At 48.3% G+C, this 18,590-nt stretch overlaps 1 protein-coding gene across 1 annotated transcript in view; it reads left to right on the top strand.

Moving 5' to 3' along the window:
• Positions 1 to 345: 345 nt before the first annotated feature.
• Positions 346 to 18,590, top strand: part of LOC108639203 (ubiquitin carboxyl-terminal hydrolase 42-like) — a 29,662-nt gene continuing 11,417 nt past the window's right edge. Inside the window, exons 1-8 of the mRNA XM_029958443.1 lie at positions 346 to 525; positions 15,859 to 15,968; positions 16,552 to 16,752; positions 17,138 to 17,248; positions 17,324 to 17,426; positions 17,553 to 17,620; positions 17,781 to 17,851; positions 18,400 to 18,482. Coding sequence (XP_029814303.1) covers positions 15,944 to 15,968; positions 16,552 to 16,752; positions 17,138 to 17,248; positions 17,324 to 17,426; positions 17,553 to 17,620; positions 17,781 to 17,851; positions 18,400 to 18,482 — 662 coding nt within the window. The 5' untranslated portion in view covers positions 346 to 525; positions 15,859 to 15,943. The remainder of the gene's footprint in view (positions 526 to 15,858; positions 15,969 to 16,551; positions 16,753 to 17,137; positions 17,249 to 17,323; positions 17,427 to 17,552; positions 17,621 to 17,780; positions 17,852 to 18,399; positions 18,483 to 18,590) is intronic.

Genomic DNA, 18,590 nt, shown 5'->3' on the forward strand with positions numbered 1-18,590 from the left:
TGGTTGTACCCTGGGGGCAGATGAAATTAATTGGAAAGGAACCCATAAGAGTCCAGGTGCTTTGCTAAGAGCCTCACCGATAGAAGTGGCAGTGAAACCCTCAGCGTCTTGGGGGCCAGAAAAGCTGTGACCTGGCTCAGTTACAGCCCTGAGCAGGCTTTTACTCCTCAGGCCGTGTGGCTCAGGGAAGGTGTGGGAGCTCTGTCAGAGGATGACTAGCCCTTTGCCACCAGCACGGGGGGAGGTCCAGTGGCTTCCACCTGGCGGACGTGCCATGTGGGTTCCTGTGCCCAAGAACCATGTGGTTCCATGGGGTTCCATGTGGTTCCATGTGACCCCATGTCACAAAGGGGCAGAGATGTGGCACCCATCCGGTATCCTGAGGAGCGCGCCAACGAAAATCAGTTGGACAGAGTTGGCCTTCGGGATAACTCAGCTCCTTCCTTTGCTACTTGTGTGCCTGCCTTTTTTGGATGGTTTATTGTTTACTGACCATTTCTCCTCAACTTTCCTCCTCTTTCAAAGGTAATGCTTTGACTTTTGGCACAGATCCTAGAGCAGGGTATAGGGGATAAAAGTATAGGCTGATTTATACCTTCCGAGCTGTAGGCTGAGCTGTTACAACTTTTAGAGGCTGGCCAGGTATGACCTAGGCTAGAATTCCAGTTTGCTGATTCTTGGGTTTTTTTCCATAGCCTAGGATAGGTAAGCAGGGAGGTGACTGTAGTCTGAGGGGATGGGCTCAGCCCACCTTGATTGCTGTGGGAGGGAGGGAGGCAGAAAAAGGAGAGCAGCAAAGGCAGCAGTTAAAGTAGTGGCTGAAAGACGGTCACTCCTAGGAGGTGGGAAAGCCAGAGGGCTCTGTTGCTGAAGCAGTGTCAGGAGAGCAGCAGGGCCTCTTCAGAGAAGGTACCGTACATTGGAGCATTTCAAAAGGGCCTTTGAACCCGCTGTGAGTTGGTGCCCCGCGCCTGATCATAAGGGCGTGAGCTGCAGCTCAGCAGCAGTTACGAGCACCACTGAAAGACTTGGTGGGGGATGCCGTTCTGCGTTTCTTTAGAGTTTTGATACTTTCGGTGAGCTACAGTAATTTCTTTGCAACTAGGTGACGGGATTGGTGCTGTTCTCTTTCTGGAGAGAAAGACATCCTTGGTCATCTAAAGCATTGCACTCTCCTCCTGAGAGAGGCAATGGCCACAGCAGGGAACGACTCCTGTGAGTAATAGCTTCACCAGCAGGTTTGGACTTTGTGAACTGCCACAGGCAACTGACATGGCTGGTGGTCAAATCCCAGAATGATGTGCTCACAACCGAGAGTGATCTCTGGGATGTTTCCTGAGAGCAGTCCAACTGACCCCCGTGTTTACAATTAGACCCAGGAAAACACCTTTTGTCGCTCCTCTGACACTAGGTACAAGACTTTGAAAGCTGCCATTGCTCGTAGAGAGGTCTGCCATCCTTTGGGTTACCTTCCGTGCTCAGTATTTACTTGTTTTCAACAAGTTACAATCAGGAAAAGGGATGGCTTCACTGATAATCCAGTCTAGAACTCTACTGAGAAAGGAAGGTAGCCTGCGGCCCAGAAATCAGACGGTGGGTTTGTTGGACTCTCAGCAACGTAAACAGGGGAATGGATTTTTCCAAAACAGTAAATTTAAATGGCACTGTTTAAGCTTCCCCTGATGTTGTTGGGTTGGCAGTTGAAGCAGATGGTCCTGAGCGCTCCTGTAGAGACCTCACTGTTTAAATATGCCTTTGTGCCTCGTTTCATCTCTTTCCAAATGGAATTTCCCTGCAGTCATTGCCGAGGGAATGACTCCGCCACAAAGGATCCTCTTTCCCCCCGAGAAGATTTGCATGGTCTGGCAGCAAAGACAGAGTGCTGGAGCAGGACTCCGCAATGTGGGCAACACATGCTTCCTTAATGCTGTCCTGCAATGCCTGACATACACCCCGCCGCTGGCCAACTATCTGCTCTCCCGGCAGCACAGCCAGGCCTGTGAGTACTCTTAGGGACATCTCCCTGTGAATCTGTTAATCAAATCCCAAGGATTCCCAGAACCTGAAATTTGATTTAGGAGAAAAGCAGCCCTTTGTCAGACCCAGAACTTGTGTTCTTTGTACACTCAGGAGCCACCTGTCCTGTCCAGCTGTCTTATTCTTCATGAAGGCACATCTTTCTAGCTCTGGGTCTCTCTTCCTGCAAGTTAAAACCTCAGTTTAGCATTCCTCTGAAGAACATTTTCTATGCACTAAAACGTCCCGTGCTTGTTGAAACACTGGGAGGAGTGGCATATTGCACTGGAGTGGGAGTGGAAGAAGAGGAGTATTCCACCACTAGGGATATTTTGCTAACCAGAGGACCTTCTCTCCCTCCCTCCTCAGGTCGCCAACAAGGCTTCTGCATGATGTGCATCATGGAAGCGCATGTTAACAAGGTCCTGCATTCAGTCAGTGCCATCCTGCCTTTGGCTGTTCTCAGGGCTTTCAGATGTATGTGATTTCAGGTTCTTTGACAGGTTTTCTTCCCTTCCTGTAGGAGACAACTACTAACTTCCTGTTTCTTAGTCATAGGAGAACATTTTCAGCTTGGCAGGGAGGAAGATGCCCATGACTTCTTATGCTGTACTGTCAATGCCATGCAGAGAGCTTGTCTGAGTGCAAGCAACGAGTAAGCACAAGCAAGTTACCTTTACAAAGTTCTGAGCCCTTTGGACTCCTTGATGTGGCCTCATCAAGGAAAACCTCCAGCCGGGGCTTGGAGGAAGTAATGCTCTGTCTTACTACTTGTTTCCAGCTTGGACATATCATCTCAATCTACTACCATTGTCCATCAAATATTTGGAGGCTTTCTGAGATCCAGAGGTATGTTTCTACAACAGCTGCTCTCCTTGGCACTGCCTGTGCCCTTCTGTCTGCCTGTGCCCAACAGCTGGCCCTGGGACTAGCAGGACAGGTACAATGAGCACAAAGCAGGACCATCGTTCAGCTCACCATTGCTCGGCATTTTGATTTTTCCTTCCAGTCATCTGCTTCAGCTGCAAAGCCATTTCTGATTCCTATGAGGCCTTCCTGGATGTCCCCTTGGATATCAAAGTAAGAGGTTTTGCAGTTGTGCTTCAAGACGTGGCAAGGCTTTTCAGAGTCAACACATTTGTCCTGAAAGCATAGACTGTGAACACCAGAGGTCTTGGTTGTGGATGGGAAGGGGAACGGATGTTGTCCTCCTGCAGAGGCCATGGCACTGGTCTCTCTGTAGGTGCTGGCTTGAAGCTGGACAAGCACCCATTATGCGCTCTGCACCCTTGACATATCCTCATCCTTCTTTCCTTTGCCCTCCTTCAACACCTGTCTGGCTTCCAGGCTGATGGGTTGGATTGTTTTCACTACTGATGACCCTACATAATAACAGCAGTAGCTCAATGGCAGGTGATAGAGAGAGGGAGCTCTTGATTGCCCCTGAGAACCTCTGGGACAGGGGAAATGTTCAGCACCACACTCTCTTTCTGGTTCCTTCTGGATACAGCTTGCAGATTCATGGCGGGTCTCCTCAGCATCAGCTACAGGGGTTTTCTTGTCAGCTCCTGGAAAATGTTTGGGCCAGGGCATTTGCTGTAGCTCAGTGCACCGATTTCTCAATTCTCCAGGCAGCCTCATCCCTCCCTGCAGCTCTGGAGGACTTTGTAACACCTGAGCACCTGGATGGTGAAAACTGCTTTCAATGTAGCAAGTAAGATGATTCCTAACAACATATTAACACTAGACTCTGTGGGAGGGGGCTACAAGTCATTGAGCAGAAGTCATCTTCTCGTGGAAGTTTACTGCACACTGATGAGACACAGTTTTGTTTGTCTGTTTTTTTGGGGGAGGGGGGTTGGGGTTTTTTCTTTGTTTGTTTGTTTGTTTGTTTGTTTGTTTGTTTGTTTTAAATATGGCAGCGAATTGCCTTAAAATAGCATAAGGATGCACGAGACAAGAAAGGTTGTCTGACTGCCTTGGTGGAAGATAGGGTGCATTTCAGCGCTGTGCTCTGTGCTTGGTTTCAAGGTGTGAGAAGAATGTTGCCGCCACTAAGAGGTTCACTGTCCACTGTGCACCCAAGGTTCTCACTGTGTGTCTGAAGAGGTTTGACTGCTTCACTGCTGGGAAGATCAGCAAGGTGTGTACACTATTGGTGTGCAGCTTTCTCTTCAAGAAGCAGATTTCCTAAAGCAGGATGCTTGTCACAAGCTGCTTGTGTTGGGTTTTTTGTGGTCCCTTCTGGGGAGTGGAAAGTTCCTGTGGGAAGACAGGCAAGCACTGTGCTCTGATAGGGCTGCTTTGACTGAGAAGGGTTTCCTGCCACCCAAACGATTTTATGTTGCTTTATGGAAAACCAAGTGCTCATGAGCCCCTGAGATGTATTGATACACCTGGACTGGCCCCTGCACTTGGTAGGCTATTTCATGTCACAGACCAGGGTCATTTCTGAGCCCTCTTGGTCTCTCCATAGGTTGTAGAGTATCCGGAGTACTTGGATCTTCGCCCATACATGTCTCAGGCAGATGGAGAACCACTCCTCTACTCCTTATATGCTGTCCTGGTGCACAGTGGTGTCAGCTGTCATGGAGGACACTATTTCTGCTACACAAAGGTAAAAGAGCAACTTCCTTCCCAATGGGGAAAAATGTGTGCTGGGGAAGATAAACTTTCCTGTCAGTGTTACTGACAGGCAAAGTTTTGGGGCAGAAGGCCTCCTTAGTGGCTGGACTGCATTTGTTTTGACATGCTCTCGGTTTGGCAGTTTCCTACCCGTGTTTTTGGAGAGAAACCATGGAGAGATCCTTGCCTTTTTTTTACAGGCCAGCAATGGATTGTGGTACCGGATGGACGATGAATCTGTGCAGCTGCGTTCCATTGACACAGTTCTCAGGCAGCAAGCCTACCTGCTGTTCTATGCCAGGTAATAACCAGGATTCAAATATGTTCAGAATACATTTCCTTTTCCTCATTTGCACTTGTGCTTCTCACCTTCCTGAGTGTTTTTCTCATCAAATGAAATTACTACCTGCATCATTCAGTGCTGTCAAATCTGAACTACTCCGTGTCTGTCCTTTACTGGGCTTCAGGCTGCGGCCCGGATGGAATCTGCTACTTGCCTGGTCTCTGATGTTGACTCTTGTAGATAAGAGGACTTAAAGAGGACCTCCAGGAAAGATGGGGAGGCACCATTTGTCAGGGAATGTAGTGACAGGATGAAGGCTATCAGTTTCCAGCTAACAGAGGGCAGGTTTACACTAGATATTGGGAAGGAATTCTTTGCTGTAAGGGTGCTGAGACACTGGCACAGGTTGCCACAGCATTCTTTGCTGTAAGGGTGCTGAGACACTGGCACAGGTTGCCACAGCATCTGTGGGTGCCCCACCCCTGGAAGTGTTCAAGGCCAGGTTGGACAGGGCTTGGAGAAACCTTGGAATAGTGGAGGGTGTTCCTGCCCACCACAGCGGGGTGGAACAAGATAAAGTTAAAGGTCCCTTGCAACCCAAACAAGTCTGTGAATTTATGAAATGGAGGCTGTGGGAGGTATAGAGATGAGGTTTTTGTTGGGACAGAGGCAAACTTGGTGGGAAGACCCTAGCTGAGTTTCCCATTAGTGTCCTTGGTTAAGTCTTCTCTCTGTCATAGAAACCTCTCTGAGAAAATGACTGAACCCCAGAGGAGGTTGCAACAACAGCTCTAAACTGAGATCACTCTTTTGTTTTTCTCCAGATGCTCTGATCTGAGAATTGGAGAAAGGACTTCTTCCTCACTGGCACCATCACATGCCCCTTCCTTCCTCAGTCAGTGTGTGGCCAGCAGCAAGCAGGCGGGCTCTGTTGGACCACAGGGTCTGACTGGTAGGACTAAGGTAACTTTGGGGTCGTGGGTCAGGGCATCAGAGGAATAGTGGATTTCTTTCTGGGATCTCAGCATTTCTCTTTTGTCCCTCACACACCGCACCTTTCTTCACAGCCACAACGCTGCTCCCTCTCAAAGCATCCCACCTGGATCCATCCCTTTTGTGCGCCTCTGGCCTTTTGGTCTTAGTAGCCCTCCAAAAGAGCCTTTTGGAGGCCCCAAACTGTCCTGTCCCAGAACTTGTAGGGGTTCCCCACTGCTCTGATCCTTTCAGGAGAAAAGGGCAGGAACTCTCCACAGCTCTCTTTGCAGGGCATGAAGTACACTGGCCGGAAGCGGTGCCGGAGCAGATCCCCTCTGTGGGGCAGGGATCTGCGCAGCTGGTCTGTGGACACCACAGACTATGATGACTCTTCAGAGAGAAGAACTGGTCCTCCAAGTCGTGACCGTGGTCCTAGGGATAGCACAGCTGCAAGGCCTTCCAAGAGGATCTGCCGGTGGGCTCCCGCTCCCAGGGCTGCTCAGGAGCAAACCTTGCTGAGGCAGAGGGAGCCAAGCAGATCTGTGCGGGGAACTTACAACCTTCGCAGCCGGTTTGTGCAGGACACAGACTATGACCGCTCACTGAGGAAGAGAAAGAGGGAGAGAACAAGTCCTCCACGTTGTGACCAAGTCTTAGTGAATACTGCAGTTCCAGGGCCCTCCAAAGCCAGCTCCAAGCAGGCTCTCATGCTCCAGGCTGCTCGGGAGCAAACCCGACAGAGGCAGAGAGAGCAGAGAAGATCAACATGGCGGGGCTATGATTGCCACAGCCAGGTTTGTGCAGTACACAGACTACCACCCTTCAGAGAAGAAGAGGAGGGTTTCCATGCCCCAGAGATTCACGTCAGACAAGCATTCAGGGCACTCTGGCAATGATGGCGTTGGATTATGGCCCTGGCTCAAGCAGAACGGAAGACTAGCACTGCGTTTATTAGCAAAGGCATCCTTGTTTTCGACACGCCTTCTCAAACATGAGTGAATGATTTATCTAAGTAGATGATAGTTACAATAATATAGAAATATTATTAGAAATATAGAAATATATATAGAAATATAGAATATAGAGAGAGAGAAATATGGAAATATATATAGAAATATACAGAGAAATATAGAAATATATAGAGAAATATAATATAGAAATATATAGAGAAGTAATATTTTTTAATACATTATTACATGTTTTATATATTCAGCAATAGATAGTAATGTTATAATAAATATTATTAAAATAATAAAATAGTAAATACTAAAATAGTTTAATCAGAGTTATCTATTCCACGTTGTAGATAATTATAGCTAGAAACATAGTGCAGTATTTGGAAGCAGTGTTGAAGCAATTATATTAAAGCTAACAAAACAAATATTAAGTAGAGATTGTGCAGTACACAGACTACCGCCCTTCAGAGAAGAAGAGGAGGGTTTCCATGCCCCAGAGATTCACGTCAGACAAGCATTCAGGGCACTCTGGCAATGATGGCGTTGGATTATGGCCCTGGCTCAAGCAGAACGGAAGACTAGCACTGCGTTTATTAGCAAAGGCATCCTTGTTTTCGACACGCCTTCTCAGACCTGAGTGAATGATTTATCTTAGATGATAGTTATAATAGTATAGAAATATTATTAGAAATATAGAAGTATAGATGGAAATATAGAATATATATAGAGAGAAGTATATATAGAAATATAGAAATATATATAGAAATATAGAATATATATATGTAGAGATATATATAGAAATAAAGAAATATATATATAAATATATATAGAAATATATATAGAAGTAATATTTTATAATACATTATTACATGTTATATATATTCAGCAATAGATAGTAATGTTATAATAAATGTTATTAAAATAATAAAATAATAAATACTAAAATACTTTAGTCAGAATTATTTATTCCACGTTGTAGACAATTATAGCTACAAACATCTCAGCCTCGGCCATATCAATCAACATAACTGGTCTACTCTGGCCTCAAATCGGGAGGCCTGGAGACACACCATCTATAACGCTGCTGTTTCCTTTGAGAACGCACGCAGAATCACTCTCGAGGAGAAAAGACAAGGGAGAAAGAATCACGTCTTGCAGAATATACCACCTAGGGAGTCTTTCTGCTGTGCCTTTTGCAATCGGATATGTCTATCTCGCATTGGCCTCATAAGCCACCAGCCTGCTTGTAACAAATGTGGATAGAGCCTTCTTAAATCTTCGTTCGCGAAGCCTAGCCACGATGATGTGTTTAAGACGGGTGTTCCATAATTTAGTGTTCTCACTGAAACCATGCAAATCGTGCGCCACTCGCTCACTTCCCACTCCTCCTTCCCTTCCCACTCCCCCTCCATCCTGAGGCAGGCTGGACAGGAGAATTGCAGGCACAAAAGGTAAAGATCGCAGGCTGAGATAAGAACAATTTACTGGAAACGGCAATGAAAAAAGAAAACAGTACAGCAACAGAACAGTAACAGAAACAATACTAATAACAGAGTGTACAAGGGAGGCAAATGACTCACACATGATTGCTCACCAGTTGGTGCCCAACTTTGCCCCCACGCACACAACCTGGAAGAGACCCCTTCCCCCATCCTTGACAAAATGAGGAATAACCTCTATGTCCTGGCTGTGCCCCCTCCTGGATACTGCAAAAATTAACACTGTCCTGACCAGAAGCAGGACAATCACCTTCAGGATCTGCAGCACAGCTTTCGGGTCTGCACCGGAGGCACTGGATCCCTCCATGCCAGGGAGGGGAGACATCAGAGATGAGCAGACTTTGGAAATCCCTCACCTCTCACTCCGGCCCATTTTTGCGCTTTTTATGGGATGGAAGAATACATACCCAAGAATACATACCCCTCCCAGTGTCCTTCTCACTGGAAATCCCCTGAGCTTTGATTCCTTTGCTGACATGCTGCTTCCTCTGGGAAAAGCAGCCAGAAAACCCAAGGCCATTGCTTTGAGTGAAGGTCTTTCTTAGAACACTTTTCCTGAAGTGCACCCAGGAAGGCTGGGCTGCAGCAGTGCGTGGCCCCCATGGCTTTGCTTCATCTCATCCAGAACACCTGGAAGCCCTTCTCTCACCATCCAGCCGCTCCCCTGCCCTGTCTTCCCCACCCCACAGGGATGCTGCAGAGGAGTTAACAAACTTCACAGTTCAATCCTGATATCCCACTGCTGACTGGGATGGGGTGAGACCAGGGGCAGTTTTGGCCCCCATCAGCACCAGCTCTTGGGACAGCCAGGCTCTCTCCTGACATGGGGGCTCATCTCTGCAGCTTTGCTGTCCTCCACAGGGCGTTTGCTGAAAAAAACCGTCTTCTAGAAAAGATATAGACACGAGCCCAGGGGTCAGCAGCACCACACGAGAGCTTGGCAAGATGCCCTGAGGACAGCCAGGCCAGGCAGAGAGAGTTGGAAGGACCACAGGGGCTCTCTGAAGCAGCCACATTGTACAACATAGACAATGAGGCTAAATGAACACTGGGATGAAAGATGATAGTGCTCTTACAAGGGAAATTTACAGCTGCTGTACAGGCCTGGGGCTCTTGCCGGAAAGCTTCAGTCTCTGGGCTCCCGGTGCCCAAAGGCATTGCAGATAACTCCTTCACAAGCAATGGCAGGGAGCAGGGTGGAAAAGTCAAGGATGAGGCAGATCAGAAAGACTGGGGCAGCACAGAGAGATCTACAAGGGAGAGAGGCAGCATCTGAAAGGGACTCCTTGCTGACCTATGAGCTGGTGCCGTGGGCTCTACAACTGCTGCCTGCAGTCAGCTTGGAAGCTCTGGCAGTTTTAACAGGAGGTTTGTCTGCAAACAAGATGGAGAGACATTACGATGATGGATGCGGGTATATTCCTGACCTAGGCTCTCCAGAGGGAGATTTGCTGTCTCCTCATGGGCCATAGAGGCTTTTAATATGGGATGAACCTCACTTTGTCTCCCCAAGCTCATGTCCAACCTGTTCCATGGCCTCTGACTGCGATCTGCTGCCCACCTAGCTTCATCCCCCCTCACAACCCTGGGGACTCCCTGGAGATGAATGGCTGCTGTGCCAGCACCTACTGTTCCAGGAAGGGAGTGCAAGGTGAAGATGCTACACTCGCAGGTGCAAAGAAGGTTCGTTTTGCCATGGGATCCCAGGAGGTCACCATGCACATCGTCAATGGGGTCTGAAAAAAGAAAACTTACAGATGTTGAGGCAGCTGAGCTCATCAAGCACATGTAGAAAAGCTCCTGATTTCAGTATGGCTGGCTCTTTTGAAATGCCCCAGGAAGGAAGATTTGGTTTCAGGCCTCATCAGCCTCATTGGCCAGTCTAGAGAGAACTGCCTGGGCTTGAATCAGAAGTTTGTGGATAAGAGATTTAGCTTCATTTAGCTAGAAATCTCTCTCCAGTGAGCCAGCTGCTTGCCATTCTGTTAGTCCCTGACCACAAGCAGCACTGAATCTGTGATCTCTCCCCCTCCAGTTTCTCAGAGTCGCTGGGTAACCCTGAAAGCACTGCTTCAGTATCAGGTTCTGCAAGAGGCCTTCAAAAAAGCAGCTAGGGGATTAGGTGAGGGGAAGAACCAGAAGGTCGCACACATTCTTCCCTGGATTCGTGAAAGACAATAAGAAAGGAATACAAGACCCCCAAAAGCAAGTCCACTTGATGGGAGCGGCAGGTGAGCATCTCTGGTTCAGTAGTGATACGATGCACTCAACTGCAGCTTGCAGACAAGAATCCTGAAACATTCCTGTAGCCAAGATTGTCACCTGATCCCAAGGTCCCCTGTCCTCTGCCCCATGCATTTCCACGGGACCAAAGCCCCTATGCACAGCAAAAGGAAAGTATGTGAATGTACACACATGGTAACTTGCTCCTGGCTTTTTCAGCCTATGGAGGAAGACAACTTCCCTCATTAGAAAATGAAGCAGGTCTGACCTGGACTTTCTCAAAACACTCTAAAGCCAGAGGCCGGTTTCTCCCATAAGCGACAGCAAAGCCCTCCTCCTGCCCATGTTGTTTGGGAAATGGCACAAGAACCAGGAGAATCACAGAGAGATTCACACCTTCAGAGACACCAGTGAGTGCAGCCCCTCCTGACATCATCTGGGCAGAAGCCTCCAGCCCTTGGGATGACTTTGCCTCCTAACAGAGGTGCCAGAGCATCTGATCTGGATTTACCAGGCCTGCCTTAGTACCATGCCACAATAATTGTTGCAGCATCCCAGCCTTTCCTTGCTCGAGCCAGCCTGTTTATAGGTTGTTTGGATCTCCACCTCCACATTGCAGGGGGATTGAACACCACTGATCACATCCACTTCTACCTCTGACCTGAAGGGAGAGGAAGATTTCCCCGTTTGCTGTTGTGGCAAGTGGCGCCTCTCTGCAAGAGATTTCATCTCCTGCTCGGGGCCCCTCTGCACTGGCCAGGCTCACTCCATGCTGCTGGACCTCTCCCAGCCCCTCTAAGCAGGGCTCCGGTCAAGTCTTTGTAACAACTCCCCATTCCTCAAAATAGCTTGGCACTCCTGCAGCAGTTTGGGTGGGGAATGCCAAACTCACACCAACGAATGGCTCTGTCCAATCCCCTGAGGAGTAGCAGGTACCACCCAGTGCGGAGGTCGGCGCTTGAATAAAGACCTCCACAACTTTTCTGGGTGCAGCTGGTAAGGCGATTTTATTATAAAAGTAGCGGGGCAACTGAACTGCTTAAAGGGAGGAACAAAAGGGCACAAAAAGCACTGCGCAAAATGGCTCCAGCCTTAAATGAGGTGCAGAAAGCATACCTTCCTCCCCCATAGACACAGTTTCCCCTCAGATCAGGGGGATCACACCGAATCTCTGGTGGGAGCTGTTTTATTAAGCTTGTCAGACCTTGAACATCAGGGGAGCTGTGTACAGCTCGTGGCAGCAGGTGCTGGGGCCTTGGTCAGTGTCACCCGGAAGGGGAAAGGAGGAAAGGGGACCAGCACGGATCCCTGCTGCCCTGCATATCCCCTGAGCCAAGGGACACTTATGGACAGTTGTTCTGCACCTCCCCCTGTCCCCTTTTGGTCAGGGCTATCACCTGACACTGCGGTGACAGACGGGTTCATGAGGATAGCCTTGGCAGAATGATGATGGCACTGAGTCATAGTTACAATTAAAGCTTCATTTTTTTTAACGTCATGTTATGATCACTATAGCCCAGAATACCATGATTGGAGTAGCACAAGATTTCTATAAGCAGCACCAGCATAGCAAGATTTTGTAAGCCCTTTAGCACCGAATTGTAGAGCACAGCTCAGCTTATGATGCCTGATCACCTGGACCTGATCACTCTGCAGGCCAGGGCACATCCTAATCCTTGGTTTGTCATGTCAATATAACAATCTTAATCTAGCCTTGAAACACGTTAACAGAACATGAGTGGCCCTTTCAGGGGAGAAGAGTCTGTTTGGTATTAAGATGGGGCTCTGTGTGCTGCTGTGCTGCCCTGTGCTGCTGTGAGGCCATCACAACCTGGCAGGCAGGGGCCTGTGACCTGCAAGGCCTGTGAGGAGCAAAGGAGTCGGCCTGGTGCCTGGAAATGTGAAGGCTGATAGGGAGGGGGAGAAGGGGTCTTCCCGGCGCACTGGACCTTCAGGGACTGACGATGAGGGCAAAGGGGACTCATGTAGGACCCGCTTGGTCACAGAGCACAGCTGTTTACGTCCTAAAATGCCCCCATATGAGCAGGAGGCAGGAGCAGAGGCACTGTTCACGATTGCCATTGTTGACTGTCTTCATCAGAGAGCTCCTGAAGTGCTTCTGGGAGGACGGTAATACAGGACCTAGACATCAGGTTAGGGCAGGGGCATAAAACGTCACCTGAGAGGTGTAATGCAGGAGTAAATGCAGATACTTTGTCTGGGTAAGGGATACAAGGAGCCTCCCCAAGGATGACAGGGATAAAACCAGCGACTGCAAGACGTGATGAAAAAAGCCATCCAAGCAAAGTCATGCCCTAGCTGGATGCCCCAAGTAGAAAAGAAGAAACACCTCGGAGTGCAGCAGGAGCCATATGAACTGTGCTGAGCTGGGCAGGAGTAAAACCACCTGTCCTGAGAAGAACTGAGTAAAACTGGATGCCCCATTCCAGGCAGGGGCCAAACCAGCCAGTTCAAGTGGTGTTAAATAACAACCAGCTGCATCCTTGGAGCATGAGAAACACTATCTGCCTGCTGAGCAGAGGTTACACCAGGTGTCCAGAGGACTGCCTGTTGCTAAACACCTCTGAAACTGTCAGGATAAATAGGACCCTCTAACAAATTGGCTTTTTAGTGTTAGAAAGCAAGTGATTACTTTTATTTGCAGCCCTGGGTGTGCATGTGGCTGACAAAAATCCTGCCTCCATACTGACAGCAAGACACTGCTTTTCACCTATTTATACAGATTTGGCAAACAAAGAAATTAATGTTCATTGCTTCCAAATTACATCACTCACTCCCTTTCATTAATTAGTATTCTATGTGGTATTGGTTATTAATTTCTCACTTTCTACTGTAATAACTTCATATCTTTAATCTTTTTTGTATATTTTCCCTCCCCTAGGCATTTTCTGACACAAATGCTGAGCCTTTGTTAGTCTTCTTCTTTATCTGCTGGCTTCTGCAGAAGGTCCTTGTAGTCCATAAATCTTGTGTTCCAGATCTCCTCCTTCAACAGGACATCTTTCTCTGGCAGGCTTTCTCCACTGAAGCATAACAGGGTTAACTTCAACAAAACTTACAGTTTTAGTACTTTTCCCAGGCTGTGTTCTCACAAAGGAGCTTATGACAATTTTTACTCCATGCTGGCTAAAGTTGATTTAAGGCTGAACGCACCGCCTATGATGTGTGTTAAAAACAACTAATCAAAAAGTTAATCAGGAACACTAAAAAAATTAGAAAAGTTTTATGATTTCCAACAAGCCCAAAACAACATAGGCCAAGTGCAGCACGGACAAAACTGTCTCTATCCATTGATGCCAGGAAAAGGCAACAGCAGTAAAACTCAATAGCCACAGGTGCTATTAAGCTGGTATTTGTTTATTTCGGCGCCGGACGTGCGGGGGATAGCTCCGCCTAACACGCGTGTGCCCTCGCCCATCATAGCTTCCGTTTTATACAATTAGGTCATACAGATTCATTGCACATTTTTACATCTTCATGAACTACCCGAGAGTGGACAGTGTTCTATGTAAATCTCGGGACACGCCTCCTGGAGCCTGCGCGCTTCTCTCTGGTGGTTGTCTCGGGTGGTCGTAAGGGATGAAGGCTCAAAGTCTTCCTCTCTCTGAACTTCTCACCTCACTCAGTCCCTCAGCATCTTCCCCTGGCAACGGTTCCTCATGGGCTGCCCGTCCACTCGGTGTCCCATTGGTTGTCTACGGGTTACCCTTTGCTACACTGCACACTTTCCCACTGGCTGCCCCTTCGCACCATCACACAGCTTTCCCATTGGCTGCCTCTGGGTAACTCCCCATTGGCTGCTCACCAGCACATGGCTGCTATCTTAGCGACAGCACACGAACCTTAAAATTTCACTTATTGGACTGTGCAGCTTAAAATTTTCCCTTATCAATAGCAGCGTAACATTTTCTCAATAGCAACTTAACATTTTCCCTTATCACCATCCAGAGTGGGAGTCTGGCTAAAGTTGCGGCTGATCAAAACCTAACCAACCCGAGCGGCAGGAGTAAATGTGAAGCTGCTAAAAAGCCATCCAGGAACGTTTTCAGAGCTTGAGGACAAGACAGCAGCTGGGTGGGGGCCAGCAGCCAGCCAAGGTCCTCCCAGCGCAGCCTCTGAAGGGTTCCTTTGGCAGTCCCAGTTCAGGGTCAGCCCACGGTTGTACCCTGGGGGCAGATGAAATTAATTGGAAATGAACCCATAAGAGTCCAGGTGCTTTGCTAAGAGTCTCACTGATAGAAGTGGAAGTGAAACCCTCAGCGTCTTGGGGGCCAGGAAAGCTGTGACCTGGCTCAGTTACAGCCCTGAGCAGGCTTTTACTCATCAGGCCGTGTGGCTCAGGGAAGGCGTGGGAGCTCTGTCAGAGGATGACTAGCCCTTTGCCACCAGCATGGGGGGAGGTCCAGTGGCTTCCACCTGGCGGACGTGCCATGTGGGTTCCTGTGCTCAAGAACCATGTGGTTCCATGAGGTTCCATGTGGTTCCATGGGACCCCATGTCACAAAGGGGCAGAGATGTGGCACCCATCCGGTATCCTGAGGAGCGCGCCAACGAAAATCAGTTGGACAGAGTTGGCCTTCGGGATAACTCAGCTCCTTCCTTTGCTACTTGTGTGCCTACCTTTTTTGGGTGGTTTATTGTTTACTGACCATTTCTCCTCAACTTTCATCCTCTTTCAAAGGTAATGCTTTGACTTTTGGCACAGATCATAGAGCAGGGTATATGGGATAAAAGTATAGGCTGATTTATACCTTCCTAGCTGTAGGCTGAGCTATAAACGACTTTTATAGGCTGGCCAGGTATGACCTAGGTTAGAATTCCAGTTTGCTGATTCTTGGTTTTTTCCATAGCCTAGGATAGGTAAGCAGGGAGGTGACTGTAGTCTGAGGGGATGGGCTCAGCCCACCTTGATTGCTGTGGGAGGGAGGGAGGCAGAAAAAGGAGAGCAGCAAAGGTAGCAGTTAAAGTAGTGGCTGAAAGATGGTCACTCCTAGGAGGTGGGAAAGCCAGAGGGCTCTGCTGCTGAAGCAGTGTCAGGAGAGCAGCAGGGCCTCTTCAGAGAAGGTAACATACATTGGAGCATTTCAAAAGGGCCTTTGAACCTGCTGTGAGTTGGTGCCCCGCGACTGATCATAAGGGCGTGAGCTGCAGCTCAGCAGCAGTTACAGGCACCACTGAAAGACTTGGTGGTGGATGCCGTTCTGCGTTTATTTAGAGTTTTTATACTTTCGGTGAGCTACAGTAATTTCTTTGCAATTAGGTGACGGGATTGGTGCTGTTCTCTTTCTGGAGAGAAAGACATCCTTGGTCATCTAAAGCATTGCACTCTCTTCCTGAGAGAGGCAATGGCCACAGCAGGGAACGACTCCTGTGAGTAATAGCTTCACCAGCAGGTTTGGACTTTGTGAACTGCCACAGACAAGTGACATGGCTGGTGGTCAAATCCCAGAATGATGTGCTCACAACCTAGAGTGATCTCTGGGAGGTTTCCTGAGAGCAGTCAAACTGACCCCCGTGTTTACAATTAGACCCAGGAAAACACCTTTTGTCACTCCTCTGACACTAGGTACAAGACTTTGAAAGCTGCCATTGCTCGTAGAGAGGTCTGCCATCCTTTGGGTTACCTTCCGTGCTCAGTATTTACTTGTTTTCAACAAGTTACAGTCAGGAAAAGGGATGGCTTCACTGATAATCCAGGCTAGAACTCTACTGAGAAAGGAAGGTAGCCTGCGGCCCAGAAATCAGATTGCGGGTTTGTTGGACTCTCAGCAACGTAAACAGGGGAATGGATTTTTCCAAAACAGTAAATTTAAATGGCACAGTTTAAGCTTCCCCTGATGTTGTTGGGTTGGCAGTTAAAGCAGATGGTCCTGAGTGCTCCTGTAGAGACCTCACTGTTTAAATATGCCTTTGTGCCTCATTTCATCTCTTTTCAAATGGAATTTCCCTGCAGTCATTGCCGAGGGAATGACTCCGCCACAAAGGATCCTCTTTCCCCCAGAGAAGATTTGCATGGTCTGGCAGCAAAGACAGAGTGCTGGAGCAGGACTCCGCAATGTGGGCAACACATGCTTCCTTAATGCTGTCCTGCAATGCCTGACATACACCCCGCCGCTGGCCAACTATCTGCTCTCCCGGGAGCACAGCCAGGCCTGTGAGTACTCTTAGGGACATCTCCTTGTAAATCTGTTAATCAAATCCTAAGGATTCCCAGAACCTGAAATTTGATTTAGGAGAAAAGCAGCCCTTTGCCAGCCCCAGAACTTGTGTTCTTTGTACACTCTGGAGCCACCTGTCCTATCCAGCTGTCTTATTCTTCATGAAGGCACATCTTTCTAGCTCTGGGTCTCTATTCCTGCAAGTTAAAACCTCAGTTTAGCATTCCTCTGAAGAACATTTTCTATGCACTAAAACGTCCCGTGCTTGTTGAAACACTGGGAGGAGTGGCATATTGCACTGGAGTGGGAGTGGAAGAAGAGGAGTATTCCACCATAGGGATATTTTGCTCACCAGAGGACCTTCTCTCCCTCCCTCCTCAGGTCGCCAACAAGGCTTCTGCATGATGTGCATCATGGAAGCGCATGTTAACAAGGTCCTGCATTCCTCAGTCAGTGCCATCCTGCCTTTGGCTGTTCTCCGGGGTTTCAGATGTATGTGATTTCAGGTTCTTTGACAGGTTTTCTTCCCTTCCTGTATGAGACAACTACTAACTTCCTGTTTCTTAGTCATAGGAGAACATTTTCAGCTTGGCAGGGAGGAAGATGCCCATGACTTCTTATGCTGTACTGTCAATGCCATGCAGAGAGCTTGTCTGAGTGCAAGCAACGAGTAAGCACAAGCAAGTTACCTTTACAAAGTTCTGAGCCCTTTGGACTCCTTGATGTGGCCTCATCAAGGAAAACCTCCAGCTGGGGCTTGGAGGAAGTAATGCTCTGTCTTACTACTTGTTTCCAGCTTGGACATATCATCTCAATCTACTACCATTGTCCATCAAATATTTGGAGGCTTTCTGAGATCCAGAGGTATGTTTCTACAACTACTGCTCTCCTTGGCACTGCCTGTGCCCTTCTGTCTGCCTGTGCCCAACAGCTGGTCCTGGGACTAGCAGGACAGGTACAATGAACACAGAGCAGTACCATCGTTCAACTCACCATTGCTCGGCATTTTGATTTTTCCTTCCAGTCATCTGCTTCAGCTGCAAAGCCATTTCTGATTCCTATGAGGCCTTCCTGGATGTCCCTTTGGATATCAAAGTAAGAGGTTTTGCCGTTGTGCTTCAAGACATCGCAAGGCTTTTCAGAGTCAACACATTTGCCCCGAAAGCATATACTGCGAACACCAGAGGTCTTGGTCGTGGATGGAAAGGGGAACGGATGTTGTCCTCCTGCAGAGGCCATGGCACTGGTCTCTCTGTAGGTGCTGGCTTGAAGCTGGACAAGCACCCATTATGCGCTCTGCACCCTTGACATATCCTCATCCTTCTTCCCTTTGCCCTCCTTCAACACCTGTCTGGCTTCCAGGCTGATGGGTTGGATTGTTTTCGCTGCTGGTGACCCTACATAACATCAGTAGCTCAATGGGAGGTGGTACAGAGAGGGAGCTCTTGATTGCCCCTGAGAACCTCTGGGACAGGGGAAATGTTCAGCACCACACTCTCTTTCTGGCTCCTTCTGGATACAGCTTGCAGATTCATGGCGGGTCTCCTCAGCATCAGCTACAGGGGTTTTCTTGTCAGCTCCTGGAAAATGTTTGGGCGAGGGCATTTCCTGTAGCTCAGTGCACCGGTTTCTCAATTCTCCAGGCAGCCTCATCCCTCACTGCAGCTCTGGAGGACTTTGTAAGACCTGAGCGCCTGGATGGTGAAAACTGCTTTAAATGTAGCAAGTAAGATGATTACTATCAACATATTAACACTAGGCTCTGTGTGAGGGGGCTACAAGTCATTGAGCAGAAGTCATCTTCTCGTGGAAGTTTACTGCACACTGATGAGAC

This window comes from Manacus vitellinus, unplaced genomic scaffold (assembly GCF_001715985.3).
Source record: "Manacus vitellinus isolate BGI_N305 unplaced genomic scaffold, ASM171598v3 ctg7180002433340_pilon, whole genome shotgun sequence".
Lineage (NCBI taxonomy): Eukaryota > Metazoa > Chordata > Aves > Passeriformes > Pipridae > Manacus > Manacus vitellinus.